The sequence below is a fragment of the Poecilia reticulata genome, linkage group LG2, assembly GCF_000633615.1.
Source record: "Poecilia reticulata strain Guanapo linkage group LG2, Guppy_female_1.0+MT, whole genome shotgun sequence".
NCBI classification, from domain to species: domain Eukaryota; kingdom Metazoa; phylum Chordata; class Actinopteri; order Cyprinodontiformes; family Poeciliidae; genus Poecilia; species Poecilia reticulata.
The window spans coordinates 34,980,188-35,004,832 of NC_024332.1; the positions used below are offsets into that span (position 1 = coordinate 34,980,188).

The window sequence follows — 24,645 nt, forward strand, 5'->3', positions numbered from 1 at the left end:
ATATATTCTAACTTATATAAACAACTGGAAAGTTAGAATACTTGCAAGATGATATATAGTTATTAAACTGTCAGAACAAAACAGATTATTAAAGTCACTTGACGGAAAGACTTGTTGAAGTAGTAATGCAAATTAGTCTTAATAATCACTTTCAATCAATCCAAATTAATTGCAAGTAAGTATTTTCTTTTCTGGCAGCATGAAATCAAATTTTGCTTTTAAAGGATACTGTAATGTAATAAACCCCTACTTTTTTGTAGAGAGACTGTGTAAGTGTGTGTGAGGCATTGGATATTGTCGGAAGACATGCACAAAAATCATCAAGGTGACTGAGCCACATGAAGACAACCACATCCCCAATATGCATCATGCACGTGACGCACAAAACCAGCACAGTGCACCAGACCCACACAAAAACAGGCCACATGCATGCGATGCACATGACACAAAGAAACAGCAATGTGGCGCCGTGCACCTGTCAGTTTCTGACAGGTGCACAAACGCATTGTGTTTGACAAACAAGCACAATGCGTTTGGCGCACAACAACAGGGCATCTGACACAGACATGACCAAAAGGAATTTGTTTAATTACTATTTGTTTTGGCAACTGTTTTGAACGAGATTTAATTGTCGAAACAGTTTGCTCATGTTTAGCTAGCATCACTGCAGAGTCACATTTAGCTTATGGAAAAAGTACCGGTCACCAAATAAAGAAAAGTTAACTAACCAATTACATTTTTTGTTTAGGAAGCTAGTGCACCCGCAGCTACAGTCATCCACATATGTATCTAAAGGACGCTTTGACACAAAAGACCTTTTTTCACAATTTTGTTAATGATAAGTTGAAAAAAAAGAAATAAAAAAGCAATAAAAATTGTTATAATAAAATTAATATTAATAATTTTTTTGTTTTTTTGTTTTTTTTAAAAACTCAGATTATGTTCAACATGGACACTCACCTCTTATGGACCTATATGTATAGGTGTAATAAATAGTCTGTATATTGCGATATTATTTTTTGAATAAATTCAACAACCAGAAAATAATTGCATTGCCCTTCTTAGGTTGTAAAGTTGGCAATCCAATGGCATTTCTAAGGTACTATAATTTCAGATATGTTTTGACAAAAATGTTTTGAAGTACATTGTTTTTAAACACAATATATAAAATAAAGAAATACAAATTAAGATGAAATAGCAATATTCATGGAATGAGGGGGAACATGGAAAACCAAGTGTTTGGTTTAAAAAACTAGATAATTCTAATAATCATCAGTGAGAGGAGCATCCGTAGGTATCAACTTATTGATCATGTTGTTTCATATTTTCTCTTAATGTCTACCAACATAGTCATTCTAAAGACAGGGGGTTGCAATTGGTTGACTTTTTCTTCAACATTTAATCCCCTTTTTAACTAAATTTGCAGTTGTTCCATTTGCTGTAAAGTACAATCATGCCACAAAGCAAGTTCTCCCCCCTTAATCTCAGTTTTTTTCTAGAAATGCCCAAACCTGGGACCCTTGGGACATAAAACATTTTAGAAAAAAAACATTTGATATGCCTTTCTATGTTACCCTGATGTCCTGTGTATTTTTGTTGTATAGACATATTTTATTTCTATGCAATAATGCAGCAAAATAAAAGAGTGGTAATATTTAGATCCTTAAATGAGCTAGATGAACTATTATACTGTTTTACAGTGCAGTTTTGCTTTATTTTCAGTTTTGGGTTACAAAACTGCAGAGGCGCAGCATATTCAGCACCTCTATTGCTGAACAGCTCCCAGGACTGTGAAAAAAGAATTCTGTCTTTGTTTGCTGGACCCGACCGCTATAAAAACATCTAGGTTATGTTCTCTGTATTCGTGGTGCACCACCCCTCTTGTTTCACACAGCTTAAGCTGATTTGTTATTCCATTTAAATGAAAAATGGCTATTGTTTTTAATCAAATGGTAACCCATGAGCCAGAGGGACAGTAGCTGTAGACCTCAGCTAGGCTGATAGATGCTTCCTCTGTTTTCCTGTGCGTGCTTGCCCTCCCTCTCTAATCTTCCAACATGTTCTGTAATTCTCTTCATATTTCTCCCTCACATGCTTTAGCACCCTCTGACTAATTTAGCTTTTTGCTTCTCATTTCAATGTCTTGTTGTTTCCGCCATTGTTTTTAGTCCAGCCTTTCCCAGATGTTACATTTCTTCTTTTTTCCATCGCTTCATTTATTCATTCCTCCAGTTTTGTTGTTGGAAGAATTATCCACCTACTACCATATTAGACTTTATTGATTATCTACAGCCGAATTGTTCCATTCTTTTATTTCAGTATAATATCTATTTCTATAATATGACATTTTAACTTAATTTCAGATTTTTTTTTTTAAAAAGTGTAATATAACCAAAATTAAAATGATAATATACATATAAGAACACACAAATCAATAGTGGTAAGATGTGTGCTGAAAAAACACCAGTAAAATTAAAACTTCTTTTCAACATCTTGTGTCAAGTTTAAGTGAAAAAATGGAATTTGGTTGTCATATACTTTTGCAGATGATCAGCAGGGTAGCTGACTTTGCATGATAAATACAACTGTGTCATCAGCGTAGAGATGGAGAGCTGCATCTAGAACATTCTGATCCATATTTGTCATTTTAATTTATGAAATTCATTGGACCCATTGCAAACCTTTTGTGACAATCGGGCAGTTGGAGGAAAGGCTTCTACATCAAACACACTGCAGTGCACTCAACCTCAAATAAAATTTTGGGTAAATAAAGTTTTTAGCATCATTGTAGTAAGCTCAGAATAATTCTAACATTGTGGAGATGAAGCTTTTCTTTCACATCAATTAGATTTTTTAGTTATCAGCAGCATATCTGACAAATATTTTAAGTATGACTCAAATACATACTTTGTTCTACATGTTGATGTTTTTTTTTCTCTGTTTTGTGTGTGGACTTAACTCCATGAGTTTAAATTACAACACTGAATTGAATGTTTTGTGTTTTTGGGATATGTGCTTTCAGTTGGTGGAACCTCTGACTCCCAGTGGAACAGCTCCTAATCAAGCCCAGCTTCGCATCCTTAAAGAAACGGAACTTAAAAGAGTCAAGATCCTTGGTTCTGGAGCCTTTGGAACTGTATACAAGGTAAAACGTGAGCTTTTTGGACTTTTAAAATATGCAATTACAATTTTGAATTTGGAAAATAATTTTATATTAAACATATGTTGCAAAGATCTTGAAAAAAAAATCTTTTGTGATTTAGACTACAAATGATTTGTCCCCTCAATTTCTCCACCAAACCCTTGAAAACAGATAAGTAGCACTTTGCCTGAGGATTTCAGTCTACAAACTGGCTCATATGTAAGTGAGAGGTCATATAGCACATGTAACTCATGTGATGCCAGACAGTCACACATTATGATGGGCCGAAGAGATGGATATCAGAATCATTAGTGACAGCATATTTGATGAAAAGCTTGGGGGTGTAAAATAAAAAGAGTAAGTAATAGGTGACACTGGGAGCCCTGGGGTGACAGTGAAATAAGAGGGAGCTGAGGTCATCGCCAGTGCAATACTGGATGAGAGATTCAAGCCAAAAACACAGCTAAAATTAGAAAGTCTACATTAAATTCTGGCGGAAATATATTATACTTTAGTATTAAAAAATCTGGGATCAGTGCTGTTCACTACAGTGATTGTCGCATCATGCTATTTTGCACGGTGGAGCTTATAATGGTAAGTCAATTAACGTGTAGTTCTTTGATGAATGCTGACAAAGTTTTGGTGTGAGAAGACCATAGTTACAATTAAATAAATAAAATTGAAACTCGCCAAAGACCTGTAAATTTGATGGTGTCTCTGAAGTTGTCAGAAGATATTTTTATATTTTTGTTACTGTGACTTTAAGTTGCGCAATTAAGACAGGAATAAAATGCTGGAAATTGTCTGCTTCTGCTGCACTAGGTACTAATATTTAAATTTCCATAGTATTTTCATCCACATGCACACATTTTCTAAAGTACAATCAGAGTTTGAAATGGAATTAAACTACAAGCATAAAAGAGATATGTGTATGCATTTGTTTGAATATACAAACGTTACATCTATAAATATTGGAGCTCATTGGAAATATGTGTAAAAATCCATAAATAAATTTGGATGCAGAAAATAAACTTCTAATGAATCAAAACGCCACCCTTCTCTATATAAGATCTTTGGATTTTTTTTTTTTCTGCCATCCTTTATTATCGTTCTAAATACTTTTGATGAGTTGCTATTATATCATGAACAGTTTATTAGAAAGATCAACATTCATCTGTCATTTCTTACGTGAACAGAATTTGCTTCAATGTCTTGTTGTATTTATACCACAGGAAAACCGAAAGTCAATAAATAATCTAAAGACTGTCGACTTTAAAGAGCTAAAAAAAAACTTTAAAAAGATAAATATGAAATATGTGAGGGTCAGTGCTAATTGTAGAACCAGGGATTTTGAAAAAGAACAATTATGTTTACCCATGTAGCTTCTTATTACTGAATTCATGCAATTAAAATTGAGTAGATTGCAATTAAAACTTTAATATTTCATGTTTACTTGTTCAATAAGAGCACGTTGACAATGTTTTGAAAGATACTTTGTTAAAAATAGGGTAAAATACATAAAACAAAGCTAGTGATAAACTTAAATCTTGTTTCTGCTACATGATACCAGGTGTTTTTGAAGTACATTCACGTTTCTGTAGAACAAAGGTGAAAAATTAATAATACGAGGAGTTAAGAGGGTAATGTTTTCACACAATCTTTAGATGGTTTGGTTGCTAAATCACATTAATCCAACCTGAAGTTTGATTGTTCAACCAGATTCAGACATTTTACCTCAGCCTTCTCCAAGGGCAACATTCCCTTATTAATACAGCAGGCCGAACATTTTCATACTCTGCCAGTGAGAATATGAAGCAGTGGGAAGGCTGAGAAACTGCACATTTTTAATGGAGATTCCTTTTGTTCTTCCAAGATCTATAGCATGTTTCTTTAACACAGCTTCACTCAGTAATGTGAGTTTGTAATCAGTGTAATGAGTCAAACTTGCTTGTACTTCTCTTTCCTCTTTAGGGTATTTGGGTCCCAGAGGGTGAAACTGTAAAAATTCCTGTGGCCATCAAAATCCTTAATGAGGCCACTGGACCCAAGGCAAATGTGGAGTTCATGGACGTGAGTATCTTGAAAATGATCTATTTCTGGTTTCCTGTGGAATAAAAACATTTATTTTTCATTTCAAACTGAAGTCTTACATAACCATTTCTCAAGTCTAGTGTTCTGTATTTCAAGTCATGCTTGGACACATGTGCAGAGATGAAAATCACGTAATATTTTGCCGATTTCAATCTGCTGCCTCTATCTCCAAAACTACTGCACATCTAGAGACTTATATTTTTGTACGATTTCTTTGCAAAGCTACTCGAGCTCAGTCAGATTGTATGAAGAGGATGCTTGAATAGTAGTGTTCAAGTTTTGTCATAGATGTTCAGTTTGGCTTAGATCTGGACTTTGAATGGATTTGAGATATTAACTACACTGTGTATTTGTCTGCCTGGAAGGTGAACCAGTGCACCTGTTTCAAGTCTTTTGTAGCCTGAACTATAGGAGCATGTCCTTTAAAGCTAGTTAAAGGACTAGCTTTAACTAGTCCTAGTTAAAATCTATTTAATGTGTATAAAAATTGGTCTAAGGCATTCTAGGAAGGGTCCTAGTTGATCTAGTACACAATCTGAAGAAACGTTTTACTGTCAGAAAATTGCCATCCTAAAAGCAAACACCACAAAATGGTTTTATGATACAAAAAACAAGTCAAAGAAAGCTTTGAAGCTACTAAGAACAAAAAGCTGGAGCCCCATAAGTCACAGTCAGGGGTCCCTAAGAGCCTTACCTATGCAGACATACACACATTTCATGCTAGAGACTCACAGCACAGAGCACACGGTCCCATTTATAAAACATTCACAACTTGGCTCATCTGAAAAGGAAAAAGGAAAAAAATCTAAATTATTACACTATCATGATGCAATGCAGATGAAATAACTCTCATCAACACACGCACGCACACCCCCACACACACTGAACGCGACCCACTTGCACTCATGTTTTGCACTTAGTTTGACAGTCAGAAAGGAAGAGTGTTTGAGTGTTAAAATTACTATTTTTGTCATGATGGCTTTGATGAATTTCCCATGTGTGGTTAATTTTATGCCCTGCGTTCTTTTTGGGCTTGTCGAATAACCAGAAAATCAGAGTGACGTACCTGTCACAGCTGAAGGTTACATATAGATTCAACTAGTAGGTGATAGAATAAGGAAAATTGTGTCATTTACTGTGTGAACTGGTATTATGGAAATATAAAGTTCTCTCACTGGATTAAGATAACAGGGCATATCAAAATGTGGCAAAGTAAGTAATTTGACTATCTTTGCTACTGAAAGGTATATATTAGTCGGCGTGGAGGAACTTTTTTTTTCCTCCAAGCAATGGAAGAAGATGGCCCTTTTTGATGAATTCTTCAACTTGACATTAATGTCTTGTGCATTACTTACCTGAACACAAATTGGCAGAGGCTGTGTAATGCTTTGAACAATGCTCTTTCAAACATGTTATGTCCCGACTTCAGCTCATTATCTTTAGCTGACAAATGTTTTCAAAGAATTCCAGAACTCCATAATTTGAAAATCAAAGCTCAAAATGTAAAGGATAGTGAAACAATTGAATGGTTGAGCAAAATCACATGCAATAAGAAAACTTTATTTTGCAACAAGTGACAGCCCAAGGCACAGCAGAGAAGTCAAAATAATGTGCAGTAATCACTTCCATGCCCAAATATGCCAAGTTTGTAGTTGAAAAACATTAAATTCAATGTTGGTTGATGTTCATTTTTACTGTTTTGAATGGTAATTTTGACTGTTTTTTTAGTACTTTAAATTATAATTATTGTCTTCATGAAACTAAGAATTTTCAAACTTTCATGATAACTGTGACTTCTTTCAGTAGAATAATGATCCTTGCCACAATGCAAAGTGGTTAGGAATCCTTTGAGAAGCATATTGGTGAATTTGAGCTGTTGCCTTCACATTAATATGTGAATGTGAAGCATCTGTGGGATTTCAATCCAGCTATTTGGAGGTTTTGTGGTCTTCAACTGAGACATAATGGAGAACTAAAGAACATGAATTATAGATTGGGTTCTCTTTGTTGCTGATTTAAATCTATTTTCACTAAATTTGTGAAATATGAGGATTTATTGAATTCTAGATTTGATTTGTAGACTGGGTCTGATTTAGAGTTTGCTATGTTACCAGTGTAAAGAAAATTAATGGGTTTTTGTAGGCCTTAAAACATTGTTGGGTGCCAAACTGCCATGTTTAGATGGCAAGAAAGCAATTTATTACGTCTAATAGCATTTTGTATGCGCATCTTCAAATGTGTGCATTAACGATGTGTGTAATAAATGTATGTTTTGCAATAGAAAATGTTGCTATAGAGACAGAAGGTCACTATAAAATATATTTACTTTTGAAGCCAAATTTCTGCTTGAGGGCTTGTCTTTCTAACAGCAGGGATGAATTTGCATGATAAGCCATGGTCTGTCCTTCAAAAAAATGTTCTGTTCATTTTCCTTGTAAAATGACTAAGGTCTATTGTTAGCAAAACACAGCCTTGCAAAAAAATATTGAATTCAAAAAGAAACAGTTAATAACATGAATGTGGAAATAAAAGATATTTAGTGGATCATATACTTTTCTCTTTGAGAGAAATCTAATAATTTAGCATTTTGATAGTTTTTGTTACTTTTTATATTAGTTGATCTATGTCTGTAAAGTCAGAATTAGAACAAAAATTGCTGATTTATATAAACAATGTATGTAAATATTTGGTTTCAGCTGTAGGTATTTGTGGATCACTGATACAGGTCATTTTCTCAGATGTCTTGTGTTTCTGGTCAGGTAATAGTTAAGTAAAAGAAATTAAATTGTGAGTATTATTATATGCAGTTAGAATCATTTAGAAAGTTTTGTAGATTAGCTTAAAATTTTATCCACAGTAACTAACCAACTATACTGAGAGCCTTGGATTAAATTCTTCCTGATCACTTTATCACCACTACATTTCACCCAGATGTCATCTTAACAGAATGTTTTACTTCTTTGATAATTTTTTTAAACAGTAATGGAAAAATCTGAAGACTATCTGTCATTTTGATAGATTACAATTCACACACCTGACCAGTTGGAGCAGACGCGCAAACATTTTCAATTTTACAGAGAGTACATGCGAAGGTAACTCAATCGATCCCAAAAAAATGTTATAAAATAAAAAAACCCATTCTATCTGACTATCTTGTCTGAACTACACACTGAATTCAATGCATGCCGCTATATGGGAACTGAGAGCACGTTGAGGAGTTATGGACAGAAAGCTTTGGAGCGCATCAGACAGCTGTACCACTGGTGCAGAAGGAGCACATGCTGTGGGATTTCTTCCTGCGGAAGCAAGGGCTTGCAGGATCAGGAAACCCTTCGTTCAGAAAGTCTTCCCGTCTTTTGATCACTTCAATCAGATAAATGTTCCTCGATTTCAAAACTTAGGATGAAGTGGTGCTTGTAATTTGAGTCTCCAGCTGGCAGTGAAATAACTTGCTATTACAGGAAAACTCTTTATCCACCGTTATTGGTGGTCAAGCAAACCAGACTGGTGGGCTCCACTGTAAGGAAGTTGCTGTAGTGAAGCAGACATACACAAGGATGATTGACAATGATAAGACCCTCCTCCTGGCTCCGATTGGTTGTTTCTGACTAAGCAATGGCATTAGAACCTCAGGGAGGTCACCACAGCTTAATTTTTTTCCACAGATTATCAGTCTCATTTTGTCAGGATATAGTGACAGTTTTAACAAATATGAAAAATTTTAATAAAATATGTACAATTATTTAAAAAAGAAAATTATATTTACTGCAGCTTTAATTAAAAAAAGGAAAAGGGAGAAATATTGAAGCCTGGTGAGTTTACATTCTCTTGACTGTGTAATCCTCATGACTTGTGTACTTTGCTGCACAGCTATTTGTTCAACAATTGTTACATTGACTAAAACATTTACACCTATCAGGTTGTGTATGAACACTTTTCAATCCATTTTAATTATATTCTTGCCTTTAGCATTATTTTATTTAAAAAGAAATGTTGAAAGATGTGCTACCTTGATCATATGTGATGCTGCAGGCCAGAGATTTGCGTTTCTTACATTTATACAAGACATCCACAATGTGAAGTAAACAACTAGAAAGAAACCATTTTTGCTAAATTTCCCTGGCAGGTATTAATGATTTACAGCAACCCCCCCTCTTTGCTGTATTTACCACATCTTTATTTTACTATGAAGACCACAAAATATCTTGAAGTAGTAAGTCACTTTGATCTTTGCACTGAATAGTATTCAACTGTTTTTGACTGAGCGGATCGTTGCTGCTCACTTCAAGAGGAACTTCAGCCTTAAAGAGAATAAGGGGCCCTGTGATCTCCCACAGTACAGTCTACGACATGATGAACTCTTCAGGAGTGWGAGAGTGTGAGAGCATTTGTCCTTTGACATTAACAGGAAAACTATCTTTGCACAATATGACATTTCAAGAGTAAGGTTTATATCTTTTTCTGATAAGGATTTATCTGAAAACATTTTAGCYAACTTAACTGACTGACTTCATTTTCTCTTATTTGCTATCAAAAGGTTTTGTTCTATTAAAGGAGCTTTGATCAAGGTGATGATTCCAATGGGTTAAAYGTTATCAGTTTTTTTAGACTTGAGATATGGAAATAAAACTGTTTATGGAAATTCTTTTTTTTTTTTTTATCTAGGTYATTATAATATTCCAAAAGGTTTGCAAATACACACTTCCTTTGAAATCATCTGTGTTGTCAAATATTAATGAGACATGTAACCTCTTATTTTATGTTTTTRATTAGTTTGCATTACTAAATTTATTGCAGAAGTAGTTCTGAGGAAATGCAAAAACAACATTGGTGCTTTTGCATTTTTAAACAAAATGTGTTACAAGTGTCATATAACCAGAAACTGAACACTTTTCAAAAACTACTAAATGTTGGTGGTTATTTACATTTACCTGAAGTCTTTCATTACATTGTTTTTCTAAAGTAGTAAACCACTTATTCCTSCTTAAAATTCATTTAAAAACATATACAACATAAAAACAAAGGGATCCTTTTTTACATTGTTTTGTGCAGATGCACAAACTGATGTGCTTTTTTTCCTGTGGTTAGGAATTTATTGATTAAGCACATCAAACCAATTCCAAATTTGTGATGTTTACACAGATTTAAAAAAGGACTACATGAAGGTCAGTCAAACTACCTGACTCATAAAAACAACACATTTCTTACACATTATTCCAACTGAATTAAAACCAACCATTTTTTTTTTAAGTTTATAATTCTAGAGATGYAAACACATTCTCTACCACAGGACATATATACCTAGGTAATTTAATTTGCGTGTGTTTTAAAGCAAGCTTTGACTGGCCATGCCCGTAATACCCCTTATCGCTTAGTGTAAATGTGTCTTTTTTTTTTTTTCCAGGAGGCTTTAATAATGGCCAGCATGGAGCACCCTCACCTTGTCCGRCTGTTGGGTGTCTGCCTGAGTCCGACTATCCAGCTGGTGACACAACTGATGCCTCATGGCTGCCTGCTTGACTACGTCCACGAGCACAAGGACAACATCGGATCACAGCTGCTGCTCAACTGGTGCGTCCAGATTGCCAAGGTAAGAAGTAGTACACGTTGTAKTGAAGGGRCTRCTATAATGCTTAATTGATTTGGTCGWACTAGATGTTACTATGAGTGTTATTGGGCACTTGAAAGATCTGTGTTAGTRTCTGCTATTTAACCTCAAGTGATTGCTTTGGATATAAGTTAGATAAATTGTGAACTGAGTTGCTGTCTGTACTCAGATACATCAAATGAAATAATACATTTGAGCCTTTAAATCCACAAGTTACCTCAGAGGCTTTAGATTTGGCAGTTTTTAGCCTRCTTAAGGATTTCCAATATTCCTAAAAAATTGAGCTCAATAATTCACAGACCTGCTCGGCTTTGGTGGAATAAATGTCGGCGAGGAACTCKCTGTTACAGGAGTAGGATTACAGGAAGGAATTTTAATTAGATATAGTGAATTTGTCTGTCCTAGAATCAGAAGCTTTGTCTTATTCTGTGCTATTTCACAAAAAAAAGAAAATGTTTATCTCCCAYATTTTAACAATTGAATATTCACAAGCATGGTGCATTTTTCTGAGTGACTGCATACAGTGTTTTAAACCGAGAGAAATGTAATGAGTCAAAAGAAAGAGAACGGAGAATGGAAATGACTTAGGAACAGATGCAGCCTCAGATTTAATATCTTATACAAATACTGCTGTTGCTGTTTTTGGCTAAATCAAAGCTGGCTGTTCTCCAGTTGGTTTCCAAGGGAAATATTAAATCATCATCTAAATTTGGGACACACTTATCATCTTCCACATAATGTTTTTTTTTTTTTTCATTCTTATCAAAGGCAATTCCATCTGGCAGTAAGACTTGCCATGCTGGATATATACAAATACAAAATGTACTTTGYTCTAACCTCTGTTATATTGACAAGGTAAATTGGTAGACTTAATTTGTTAGACTGTATTGTGAAGACTTTGTTGGTTCATTGTTATTATTACTTTTTGTTATTATCATCATGTATGTGTGCATTCAGTCTCAAATGGTCTTTACCACTGTAAAGATCACCCTGAAACACCATCCTTGCGGTAATCTCTGCATCAAGACCACCATCACAGCCAATCTAAATTAATAGCTGATCTGCTTTGAAAACATACGAATGATCAGTTTATTTGGGTTACTGCAARCGCATCATTATCATACTWTGGCCTTTGTGTCTGTTTTTATGTTTATTTTGACTRTAACAAACTATCACTTCCTTCTCATTATGTCAAGTTTGTAAATCTYCTAGATAACACACTTTTTCTTGTACACTCATGCACAATTATTATGGTAATTATCTTCCTAAGGACTAATTTTGTGGTTGAGTGAATGCAGGAGTTTGTGTATTTCACTATTATGCAGGCATTAGGAAGTTTCACAGAAATCATATACATTTATAAGCCACCWACAAAGTTCACKGCACAATTTTCCTGAATATTTGAACACACTTTATTACAAAAAGAAGAGCTTATTTAAACAGGTTAGTTTTCTGGTTGATCTGTCTTTTCTCCACATTGATCCACTTTTAGTATGAATATTGTAGARACCATTCRATGAGCTTTATTGTTTGGAAGCGTTGTGTTTTCYAGTAATGGCTTTGAGGTGGGTTTGAAATTATTGTCCTGCTGGGAGACCCAATTGTATCAAATTCAACTATCTAGATGTTTATTTGAACTGAAGTTAAATWCTTCAGTGCCAGTCCAATTTCATATTTCCATTCACCTTCTGGAATGTGCCAATACATTTGTCAGTGAAGCAGACCCTCAGCATTATGCGTCTGCCTCCATTTTTGACAATTTGGTAGAATATTCTTAAATATTAAAGCCTCATCCTAGGTTCTCTAAAAATATCCATGTCATTGTTCATGAAAAKTCTAATTATTATCTTTAGTGATTGTAAAACCAGACATTTGGCTTGTCCACGCAACAAATTTTGCTTGGACAAAATGTGTTGCTTGGACAAAGCATCCACTCCAAAGTAGTAACTTTGGAGGTTTTCTTTACAGGTCCCTGAAAGAAAACGAATGACTAACTAATACCTACTAATATCCAGTAAATGAAAAGCATTCACCAATGCTGCACCTTGACCATGTCTGTCTTCTATATCATCAGTCATGACAACATCTAATGCACACATGTTTGTAGACTTTGACAATTTGTTTTTACCATTCACTCAATTTACAATTTATATAAATAATTATTGATAATAATATCAACTATTGATTTAGGCACTTTTGGTATTAAAAAATGTGAATTACATGTATGCGTGAATGTGCTGAACGCTCTGGGGTCCTCTGGATTTGATAAAGCACTGTACACGTACAGACCATTTACCATAATCTAATGACAAACATAAAAGGTAATAAAAGTAATAAAAACATCAATTTTATTTTTCTCTAAATCGTTAGGTTGTGGCAAACATTTTGTTTATCTAATTTAGTGATTGCTGACCCTTTGTTTTGGTTTATAAGGAATATTACTTTTTATGTGAAGTGCATCATCTACCAGATTGACCTGAGCCACATGTTATAGACCTTTATCCTCTGTAGTCACTACCATTTTAGATGCTGATATTTTTAGGCCCGTCAGATGATGGATTCACATTTTGAAACTTGTTTTGAATCTGTTTTTAACATGTCAGATTTTTGCTAAAATCGAGATTGTCCATCTATTTAAAAAATTATTGACTTATTGAAGGTCGTTGAGACTTTTTTTTAATTTCAGCTCCACTTTTTTATGCACAGATAATCTGACAGCACTAAATTAACAAAGCAAATTCTTGGACTATTGTATAACAGCTACAAGACAATAAGTTATGTGGATATTTTATCATTTTACAATGGAATATGCAAAAATTATAGACATTCAAAAAAACACACAAAGCATAAATGCTTGTTATTTGTACATCCTTTGTGGTCTTTCATGAGATAAACATCCCTGTCAGACAACAGGGGAAGGGTGATGGGGAGTGGGGGGCATCACTTAAGCCCCAAAAGAGACAGCGTGAAACACAATTTGCCACAACATGCACTCAATTCCCTGCTTTTGGGCTCAGTGTGACAACAGCTTCTGGGAGTTTAACTTTTGGGATTTAAAGAGGCACAATTTGAAGACTAAAGTGAATATGTGGCCTACAGCAAATATTGAATTAATCATCCATCCATCCGTTGCCTATATCCACATATCAATGCAGGGTTGGGGGGGGGGGATATTAGATATCTGCAGCCTATTTTAAGCGACCATTGGGTGAGAGGCAGAGAACACCCTGGACATGTTGCCTGTTCATCACCTGGGTTAAATTAATCATAATACCTAGCACCTGCCCTGTGCCCTGTGATGTACTGACGACCTTTCTAGGGTGCACAAGCCTCTGATAGCTGGAGATAGGTGCCACCTCCCCCTGGGATCCTGCAAGGATGAGTGGAGATGGACAAACAAATGGATCTAGAGACAGCCCCTCTACTGACATTATCAGCTTTTCTCTATTAGCTAAATGACAGAATGTTGAGTGACAGATTTGCTAAAGGTTTGTTTATTTTATTATTTAATAAATAAAAATGTTGGAGTTTACATGCACTGCAGTATGTAACTTCTATAAAAAAAATAAAAATAAAAATAAAAACTTCTTTCTGAGCTACAATCTGCAGGAATACATTGTTCCCGGTCAAAATCAGCCAATTATAACCAGGAGGAAGCTATTAGCAGTGTCAGTCACCTTTGTGTACACGCTGTTCCATGTGGTAATGGAGGAGAAACAACTTCCCCTTACAGGTGAAATATTTATCCACAGTCATCGGTGGCAATGCTAGCTAGGCTTAACATTAGTGACAGTCTTTTTAACAAATGCAAATAATTCTGATAATCGTAGCTGACCTGAAAGCAGAAAAGTTAAAATGGATTTGATGTTAGACTGGAAGAGGAAAGAGGTTCTTTGTATTTTTAGACAATGTGAACATCTGGTTTCAACTGTATTTTATTTAGAACTGGTGTCACAACCATTTAATCTGGAGTTGGTCTTGTTTTTAGTCGTATGATATCCTTTGATTTCTTTGTAATGTACTTATGAGAAATACACAACTTTTTTAGACTTGGTTTGAACAAGTTATGTTTTATAGTTTTTTTCTCAAATGTGTGTATTTGCAGACTACACACATTCAATAAAAGACACAGAATGATTCAAGTGATAATACAGAGCAGCTAACATGACTATTTAATGTTCTGCTATTCTGTATTCTGCCGTGGAAGGACAAGCTGGTGTTCTGCTACCTGTGGGACCTACTTCACGGTGTTGCTCTGAACCGTTCTCTTTCAGTGCCACACATTTAAGAAGCCTCCATTACACTGTTGCAAAATCTCATTCTTGGTAACTCTGTCTTCATCGAGATGACTGCCTTGGGTTTCCTTTGAGTCCAGTATTATATGGATGTGTGTGGGAGTGGTTAAAAAGCCCCACTGTGTATATCACAGGGTCATATCTCTTTGTAAACCAAGCAAGGCAAACATGCCTCCCTCCAGCTCATTACAGACATCCCTAGGGTTCCCATGAAAACTCACATCACTCCAATTCCCTTTCCACTCTGTCTCTATTCTCACTTGCTTCTCTGCTTTGTTTTTATTTTTATTTTAGCTTGTGAATCCAGCATTTTCTTTCCACCTCTCTGAACATTAAAGCATGACGAATATACCATAACCTCCCATGAACAATCACTTTTATGTTTTGTTCCTCTGTTATTACACATGCTGTACTATCGCCATGCTGTTATCAGAGCTGATTTTATTTTCTTGTACATAAGCATTTCAGTTATTCTACCCACTGACCAACTGTTCCTTTTTTCCCTTCCTATTATATGTTTTTGTGGGCAGTCTAAACTAGTGCTTGAATATTAATTGTGAAATAGGTCAAAGGTTTTTCTGTCTATTTATGTCTATCTACAATTCTTCCTCATTCGTCTAAATGAAGGCCATATTTGGGTTATGAAAAAGTCATAATTTTTGGTAGAGAAAATGAAGTTGATTTACCAAAATCTGAAAAGAAAATCAGTTTGATTCAGTGCTCCAAATACACAGTCTTGTTAAAGAATGTCAAAAGTTTGCATTGACTTTGTGTGATTTCCTTAATAAATTTACATCACCGTAGGAACRTCTATGCACCCACAGTGTTGAGAAAAGGGGTTTAAACCCCATTGAACGTTTTATTCTTTTTGTCACATTACATCAACAAACTTTAGTGTATTTTATTGAGATTTTAATTTAGACCAACTTAAAGTAGGACACAATTGTGAAGTTGAGGAACATAGTCTAGTGGCAAAGATCCACAGGTCAGGTGGGAAATCTGCTCAACAACTACAGTATTACTCATACATTCCATAAATATGGGTCTTTCTCAAAGAGTAGAAGGAAGAAAGTCAGTGTTAAGAATCGCTGTTTGCATTTGACSGGAAGCCGTTTAGAGGGACACAATAAAAATGTAGAAGAAGTTGCTCTAGTTGGATTAAACCAAAACTGACCTTTTAGGCTCCCATGTAAAATGCCACGTCAGGATAAAAGTAAACTGTCTGTCCCCAGAAACACACAGTCTTTACAGCGACACATAGTGGTGACAGAATCATAATGTGCTAATCTTTCTTTTTTTCAGACAATCTCAGAAGAAAATCTGTTGAAAGCTTCAAAAGACTGGATACTCACCTTTCAGCYGGCCAGTGACCATAAACATAGCAAAAAGTTGCAAAGGATTGTTTTAACCATTTGTGCAAATTTTTATTTTTTAAACTTAAAGCTTTGTTGCCCTTGTTATAAAACCTTGGTATACTCATTGGTTTATTTGCTTACAGGATAAATTTTAAATTGACTTTTTGTCAAATCAAAATGTTTAATTTTAACTCTCCCTAAAATGTCTTATTGCCTCCTTTGATCATCATAGAGCCATTACAAGAACTTTATTTTACATCACACTGCTTTTTATTTAGCATTAGTATCCCTGAAGAAGTGCCTTCAAATGAGTATATTGCCAACAAGTTAAGGGAGTGACTTTTTAAAAATTATTATTATTGCTGTGGCTGCCAAAATAAAGAGGAAAAGCTTCCAAAAATCGACAGCCCTTATCATAATGACTCAAATGCACTTGCGACTGACCTCAGATAAACACCCCAAATTGTCAAATATTTATATCTGTGTCCTACTTTCCATGTTCTAAATGTTACTAAGCAATGTTGACATATTTTTTAAGCCAACGAACACAATTCTATTTTTATATGCACTCTTAGAGAAAACATTTATTTCCTATGTTTGATTCCTGCCATCCATGKCAGATAACATCCCTGCTCTGAGACTAGATTTTARCACACAGAGCAAGAAGTAGATCACAGGAATCAAGCCTTTGATTATCCCAACCCTTAGAAATGTCAACAAGTGTCCGCCTATCTTCCTTCTCCTCCATTTCTGGCTCTTGCTGTCTGCCTCTCTTTCATGTGTGTACTAATTAATTCTGAAACATTTCTGTCGGGGTCTTTCATTACAGCATTAGTATATATTCTGTGTCGCCGACCAGAATGCCTCCATCCCTATGGGTAGATATTTAATTTATTATAGAAGCAGCTGTATGCTGGAATTCCAGCAACTGAATAGCTGGATTAGTTTATTTGAATTAATGCATTTTTGAATTTTTATGTATTGGGACATTGAACCACATTGCACTTATGCTAGTATATTTTTTACATTGCAGGAGAGTCAGAAGTGACAAAATAAATTATAGTTCTCATTAGATAATGCCCTAACAAAGTATATCAAATACAGCATTTTGCTCTAGTCCATGGTCTTCTTATATAATATTTCAAAGAAATGCTCGTGGCATTTAGATATCTTTGCGAAATCACCTCAACTCCTTTATATTGATCTGGATTTTATTATCTATACAGCAAAATGTTGTGCTATGGACCATGGRCTGACTTGTTTGCATTTTATTTCCCAGCTTTGCATTTACTGCAGTCTAAACACTGGGTCAGATTTCAGTGTAAGAGATTCCTTATCTCTTACACTGAGGTAAGGCCACTAAACCAAATTACATTGCGTCAAATTAGGTGGTTGGGCAAGTTTGTATTTCCATGCATAATATGGTTAAAAATAAAGTATAAGCACTTTGACTAATAGTGTAAGGCCCAAAGACAAAAGGCATAGTTGCTAGCTTCTGTAAGAAGTTAAATTACAAATAATTAAAATGACAATGATTCTTGTTTTCTGTTACAGAAATATAAGTGCCAAATAAAAATGTGACTATGATGGTTATAGCTGAAGTAATTCCTTACTTTTAATACCAGTAAAGTTAGAAAAGGCTCCAAAGAGATCTCACTGGATGTGGGAGAGGGTTTGGTAAAGATTTGGGGGGTCACAATATGAAGCTAAGTCTGGATCACTGTGTTTGATTGGCCAGAAAGCTCACCTGACCCAACACCTATAAAGATTCTAGGGGTTATGGTGCAGAGAGAGATGAGGGATACCATTTCCTGCAGTGGGTGACCTTACTTGCAACAAAGCCAATTGCGTTATCACAAAGCATGCCCCGACAAAGTATTGAGTTCATACACTGCACAGTACGTAGACATACATTTCACTAGGCTGACATCAGTGTATTAAAAATTCTTAGTCATTATGAAATATTCTAATTTACATCACCTGCAAATTGCAATCAAAATGACTTGAAAATATAATTTTGTGTGTAATAAATCCATATATGGGGGAGACTGTGGCTCTATGGATAGAGTAGTCATCTTGTGATTGGAAGATTGTAGGTTCGATTCCAGCTTCCTCCTGCCACATGTCAATGTGCCCCTGGGCAAGGCAGTTAACCCCGAACTGCCTACCGATCTGCATATTGGTGTATAAATGTGTGTGTGCGTGTGAGTGAAAAACGGGTGAATGTGACTCTAGTGTAAAGCACTTTGAGTGGTCAAAAATGATTGGAAAAGTGCTAAGTTAAGTTCATTTACCATATAAATAAAATAACTTTTCAATGATATTCCAGCTTATTGGGATAGAAAAAGTAAGGACATTACACTTTTTCAAAAAGAACTTGATTAAGAAGGAAGGTTAATGAGATGTGCAACACCTTGCTCATTCAGCTACCAGCAAGAGCCAATGCAGATAAAAAAGTACAGATGGGAAATGTACAGCTGGATTACCATGTTGTCTTACAGGCATACGAGAATTGTTTTTGCTTTTATCTGCAAAGCACATAAAGAATGCTTGTAATGAAACTTGGCCAACTAGAATGACCTGTTAATGTAAAGTCACAAACCCTCAGGCAGCTGGCAGATAAAAAGCAGCCAAGAGAGTCGGATACAGAAAGAGGATTTGGCCTACACTAACTCACCGTTTGCCATTTTGTCTATCAAGTATTCCATCAAGTCAAGAGGAAGACGCTCTCTTTTTTTTCTTTCCCATTTTTCTGTCTTTGTCTCCTACTTAATCTCCTTCTCTTACTCACACACACACACACACACACACACCTACAGCAGTGACACAGTTTGAAAAGTGTGTGACTGAGCAGAGATGGATGTGGCCAAGTAGGGTGATGGGGGAAAATGGATGACTGCAGGCAGCCTACACAATGGATGAGACTGGTGGTTTGGGGAGACAGGTCAACACTAATGAGTGACTTCTGGACACCCACACTTTCACACTGTTAAATGAAGCCTGGTGCAGACAAAAAAAACTGCAAATGCAACAATTAAAATAACTAATTTGATTACATGCATTACATGCATAACTTCAYACAGGCTGGTGGTGCCTTGCAGTAAAAGAGCAAACATATTTTAAACATTTTTGCTCGTTGTTATATTCTGACTCTGTTTAAAACTACTGCTGTCCTGATGTTGAGAAGGTTTAAAACATCTGATACTTTACAGTGTTAAACATTGTACTGTGTCATAGAATAATAGTAGAAACAACTGAGAAGAGCAAACATCCTTGTGATTTTCTCACACTGAGAAGGTTTACCAAACTTGCGCCCATCAAAGCAGGTTCCACTGAATCACTGAGGTCATGGAGACTGTAGGGTGATCTTAATCGTATGTGAAGGTCGSCTTAGAGTTAGTCAGATGAGGTTGGGGTAAAATTCCTTCTCTTCCTCATTAAAGGATTTGATTTGAATAGGAAAAATTGAGAAGTAAGACTGGCTGATAGATTCATTGAYATATGCCATGACTTTATGTATGTTCAGAGATGATGGACGCTTAATTTACATAAWTAATAAAGTCCCGTGTTTGAATATGCATTTAAATACATATTTGTACTAGTTGCATTTTTTGAGTGAGTTTTATTTGAATAATGTCTTTACACACAAATTTCCCCCTTACAATTTAGATTTAGACAAATTATTTAGGATATGCCATTRAATATCTTTATGAAATAGAACAAAWGCTCTATTAACAGAAGGAGGTGGGGTCAAGAGCCTGAGGACAACTTTGTCCATATAGTCAACATTTATTTGGCATTTTTTGACTATGTTCTGTTTTTTCTCACTATCTATTACTTTTGCTAACATCAGAGAAGATTCAACATGGATACATTTAGTTAGCAGAAGAATACAGTAAAACACCTGTCTGACAAAATATGATTTATTTAAATGTGATTTATTTTCCTATAAAAGTTCTAATCTATAAAACACAGGATTCGTTGGTATTAACGCAAGACATATATTATGAGATGTTTAATAATCAACAAATCCTTGAACCCTAGAACGATTTTTTCCATCTCCCCATTGCAGGGATTTCCTGCTCGATTACCAAGCTGCAACCCTTGCAACAGATCAATCATAGATCACGGCTAATGTCTCCCGTTACGGCACACTGTGATTACCCTGTTATTATCTCACTAATTATGGCTATCATCATTATTATCATTTCTCTATTACAGTTCATTACTTCAGAGCTGAAAAGGGATGGTATAATGGCAGAAGTGTCAGTTATTCTATTTATTGACTGGCAGGAGTGTAGTTACAGTCTGTTTTCTCTTTTCTCTAAAGTTGTTTTAGTGTTGAAAAGGCTCACAGGCAGCTTGACCAGATCGAGTAAGTCTGGCCAATTGGGGTTTAAACTACTTTAGAACTTAATGAAAAATGGAGGGTATGGGGAATACTTCATCCCTCTAGGACTAACTAAAACAAGCTTACAATATTTTTTCTTTTTTTTTTCTTTTTTATATTATTTGTAAAGTTGTTTGAAAATCAGACCTACAACAATCTAAAAAACGATGCTGAAGCATGTCTTTTATTATCTTTGCAAAGAAATTAGTGTTAATAATATGAATTAATCGTAGGGGAATGTGTCAATTTTATGAGTGCAGTATTTCAACAAATGCTTAATTTAGACTTAACCAGTAAACTGCTAGCAAATAATTGCCATCGTTTGATTTTAAAAGTTACCCTGGCTATTTACAAAAGCCTAAATTGTGTTTGTGTAAATTGTCAAAAAATGAAAATAAAAAAAATACCAAAAAAACTCCTTTTTGTATTATCGGTTTTGAAAAAAGCCCTTCCTGTAGTCAACAGTGTTGTTCAAATTAGGCACTGGTGTTGTTTACATAAAATACACAAGAGGTGGTTCACCAATGTGGTTCAATACACTTATCTCTTTGCAAACAACCTACAGCTGTAGTCTAGACCCTCCAATGGAAAGCACAAACATATCAGGTTACTTGTTTTTAAGCAAAGACAAATGTAAAACATACTAGATGGGAAGTCTTCGCCGTAAGAGATCAGATGAGGAATTATGTGTAAATGCTGCTCTTTCAGTTACATTCAGTGCAACTGCTTTGTGTCTGACTAATGACTAAAAGCAGCATCACTACATATATAATGCACACGATCTCCATCAGACACACAACCACAGACGATGTAAAAAAAAAAAATCTGTAACATCTTCTGCAGCTCATTGCTGTTTTGCATACTACTTAATCGTGTGCCAGGATTTACAGTCTCTGAAAAATATGTCAAAAACAATAACTACATAAGTAATGAAACAATTTTCTTGCATAAAAAACATAAACATGTATGGGCATGTTGACTTTGAAAAACACGTTTTTAGAAAGTCCATTGTGGTACAAGGGACAGTTTTGTTCAGTTTGTGAATCACTGGACAGCAGTCCATTCACAAACTGGACTGCTGTCCAGTCCAGTTTGTGGACTGGACATCAGTTCATTAACATCCAACCTAAGGGGCAGACATTTAAAAGCAGAAACAGATGAATACTTGTGGTTAGTATAGATACATTTTATTAAGATATCTCTGTTTATAGATGTGTTATTCAAATGAATCCTCAGCATCTTCATGGCAATGGTCACTATTGTCCTTAGTGTGTTAATTTCTGCATCCATCGTGCAACCAAAGCAGTATGAAATACAAGTAGTTAAACACTACACAAAACCATTGTAAATCATCAGTATTTTACAGTTAACATCAAATAAAAGCAACTCTTATTTAGGAAGTCAAATCTGTTCTGTTTCTTCTGTGTATTTCATGTGTTTTCTAGATCGTCTCTGAGATACTTGTACTCATTAATAGTCTGTATATGATTTCCTCTGATAGTTGTCAGACTTGGGGTCTAAAATTGATTAACTTTTTTTTTTCTTTGACGTGTTTTTAAGAGAGTATTCACACAGGTAAATAAAAAAAATAAAAAAAAACATCCAACACCGGACCATGTTCCTGCTCATTATTCTGGAGAAGGCGGTCCAGGACCTTATCATCAGCAAACTTAATTAGGTACCTGCCAGCACTGGTACAGCTTTTTGTATATAGAATAAATAACAAGAGGGATAACAGCCTTGGGGACAACCAACACTGTAGATGATTTTTTTGTATTTTTTATTTTTTTTCACAGTGAGAATTACCACTGAACTCCCGAAAGTGTGGTTTGGTATTTTCCCCAAATATATTAGCAGAAGACCCTGTAAGAACTGAAAGTGTTGTAGTGAGATTACCATGATTTACAACATACTTGTTTGTTCAGCAAATTTCACAGATGGTTGATTGTTTTAAGATCTGGGGAGATATGAGAATATATCAAGAACCTAAGGTTATGTTGTGCTGCTCAACCCCTTCATGAATCACTTTTTGCTGCTTGTAACAAATCAGCTTTGACGATGCAATGTTCACTTGTTCCTTAATTCCGATCTAACTCATTAACAGATGGCATGTTGATCAGCGTCGTTCACTTTACTTATCAGTGGTCAGAATCTTAAGCCTGATTGGTGTTTTTCTGAAAACATCACAATCTCTCAAAGATCAAAAGGTACTAGCATACCAAAGTCCTTATTCTGCAAATGTCAGCAAATAATAAAACTGTCAAGACAACAAGCAAAAACTATACAGGTTTGATGTGAAATTTTGTTTGGCTTGTGCATGAAGCAAAAGCAACAATTTTAGTGGTCATGGTTTTAAGTTGCAGATGCAAGACACCTGTAACAACATTCACTTTAGTTCTGCTTGTAATGTGATTCAGTAACACAGAGTTCTTAATTATTAAAGTGTTGAGATGTATGTTCACATATTGATTCAAAACAAAATCTAAACTGCTGGTTATGATTATATTATATATGCCATTATGATAACACTGTCAGATGTTTGGCTAAATATCTGATTCCTGTGCCAGCCTCCTCCTTTAACGATTTACCATTTCCTCAAATTACAGCCTGCTGTAATACAAGGGGACACAAATTAAGCTATTCTCTGCCACAACCATGATTATTTGTAGCTGCAGAAGGTCCGTGGTTCCTAAAAGAGCCTGACCAGCCTGTTGTCAAGCTTTGAGAATGACATTTCCTTCTGTTTGTCCTCATTGACAAGGAGAAAGACCATGACAGAGACAGACATAAGCAGAAGCAGATTAAAGCATGCCAAATACATTAACATATCCATCTGGTGTCTCATTCTTCTCTTATTCTCACTCACCCCGTTGGCCCCTGTTGCCAATTTCACTGGGCTTGAGTGGGTTCGGCCAGGACAAGGTCATGTTGTTGGCGTATGTTATGAATTTGCCACCTGATCCCGAAGATGCCTGTAGGGACCTGGCGCACACAACATGCTGGCAGGGTGGCAGGAGTGATTCTGTGAAGGTAAACCACTAGGATGAAAGAACGGATGGCGCAATCTGGGTCAAACACAAAAACGAACACCTTTTTTGTTCCCCTCTCCTTTTGTCACTGTAACTGATCTTCCTGTTTGTTCTTGTCTTGCTCCATCACTATGAAATCAACTTTTAATGGCACACCATCGGAAATGTGATGTTATTTTAAAAGGGATTTGCTGCAAGCAGTGACGGTCTTTGTCACATTTTATTTGGATCAAAGGAAGCCAGGTGTGTAGTACAGTGCTACAGCCTGTGATCTATACCTTATGTATCAGAGATATAGACATTAAAAACTGATGCATTTAAAATGACCATTAGCAATTATTCTAAATTACTGATAAATAAAATATTAAGACAAAAACACCACACACACACAAAAAAAAACCAAGGAAAATGTTGTACCTAATATTTCATGGATTAATTCTGCATTCCCTTCAATCTATGCTGTTTTGTGTTAATTAACATGGAAAGCACAAATCAAGCAATAAAGAGCAAAGAATATAGAATAAGGGAAAGCATCACATGCACATTATAAAAACCGAAGCATATCATAATTACATTTAGGCCAATGTGGTTCCAAGACTCTCTTCTCATACAAATCTGTGTTTTTCTTTTCTTTTTTGGTTTTTAGCTTTTATTGGTGCAACTCTGCACTCTATTTCTCAGTTCTATCAAAGGCCTAAAGCATGCTCATTGATGCTGATGATAAAGTTTCATCAC

General features: G+C 35.4%; 1 protein-coding gene across 1 annotated transcript in view; it reads left to right on the forward strand.

Moving 5' to 3' along the window:
- Positions 1–24,645, forward strand: part of erbb4b (erb-b2 receptor tyrosine kinase 4b) — a 318,305-nt gene that overhangs the window by 267,084 nt on the left and 26,576 nt on the right. The window contains exons 18-20 of the mRNA XM_008403838.2: positions 3,023–3,145; positions 5,114–5,212; positions 10,638–10,823. Of these exons, the coding sequence (XP_008402060.1) occupies positions 3,023–3,145; positions 5,114–5,212; positions 10,638–10,823 (408 nt within the window). The remainder of the gene's footprint in view (positions 1–3,022; positions 3,146–5,113; positions 5,213–10,637; positions 10,824–24,645) is intronic.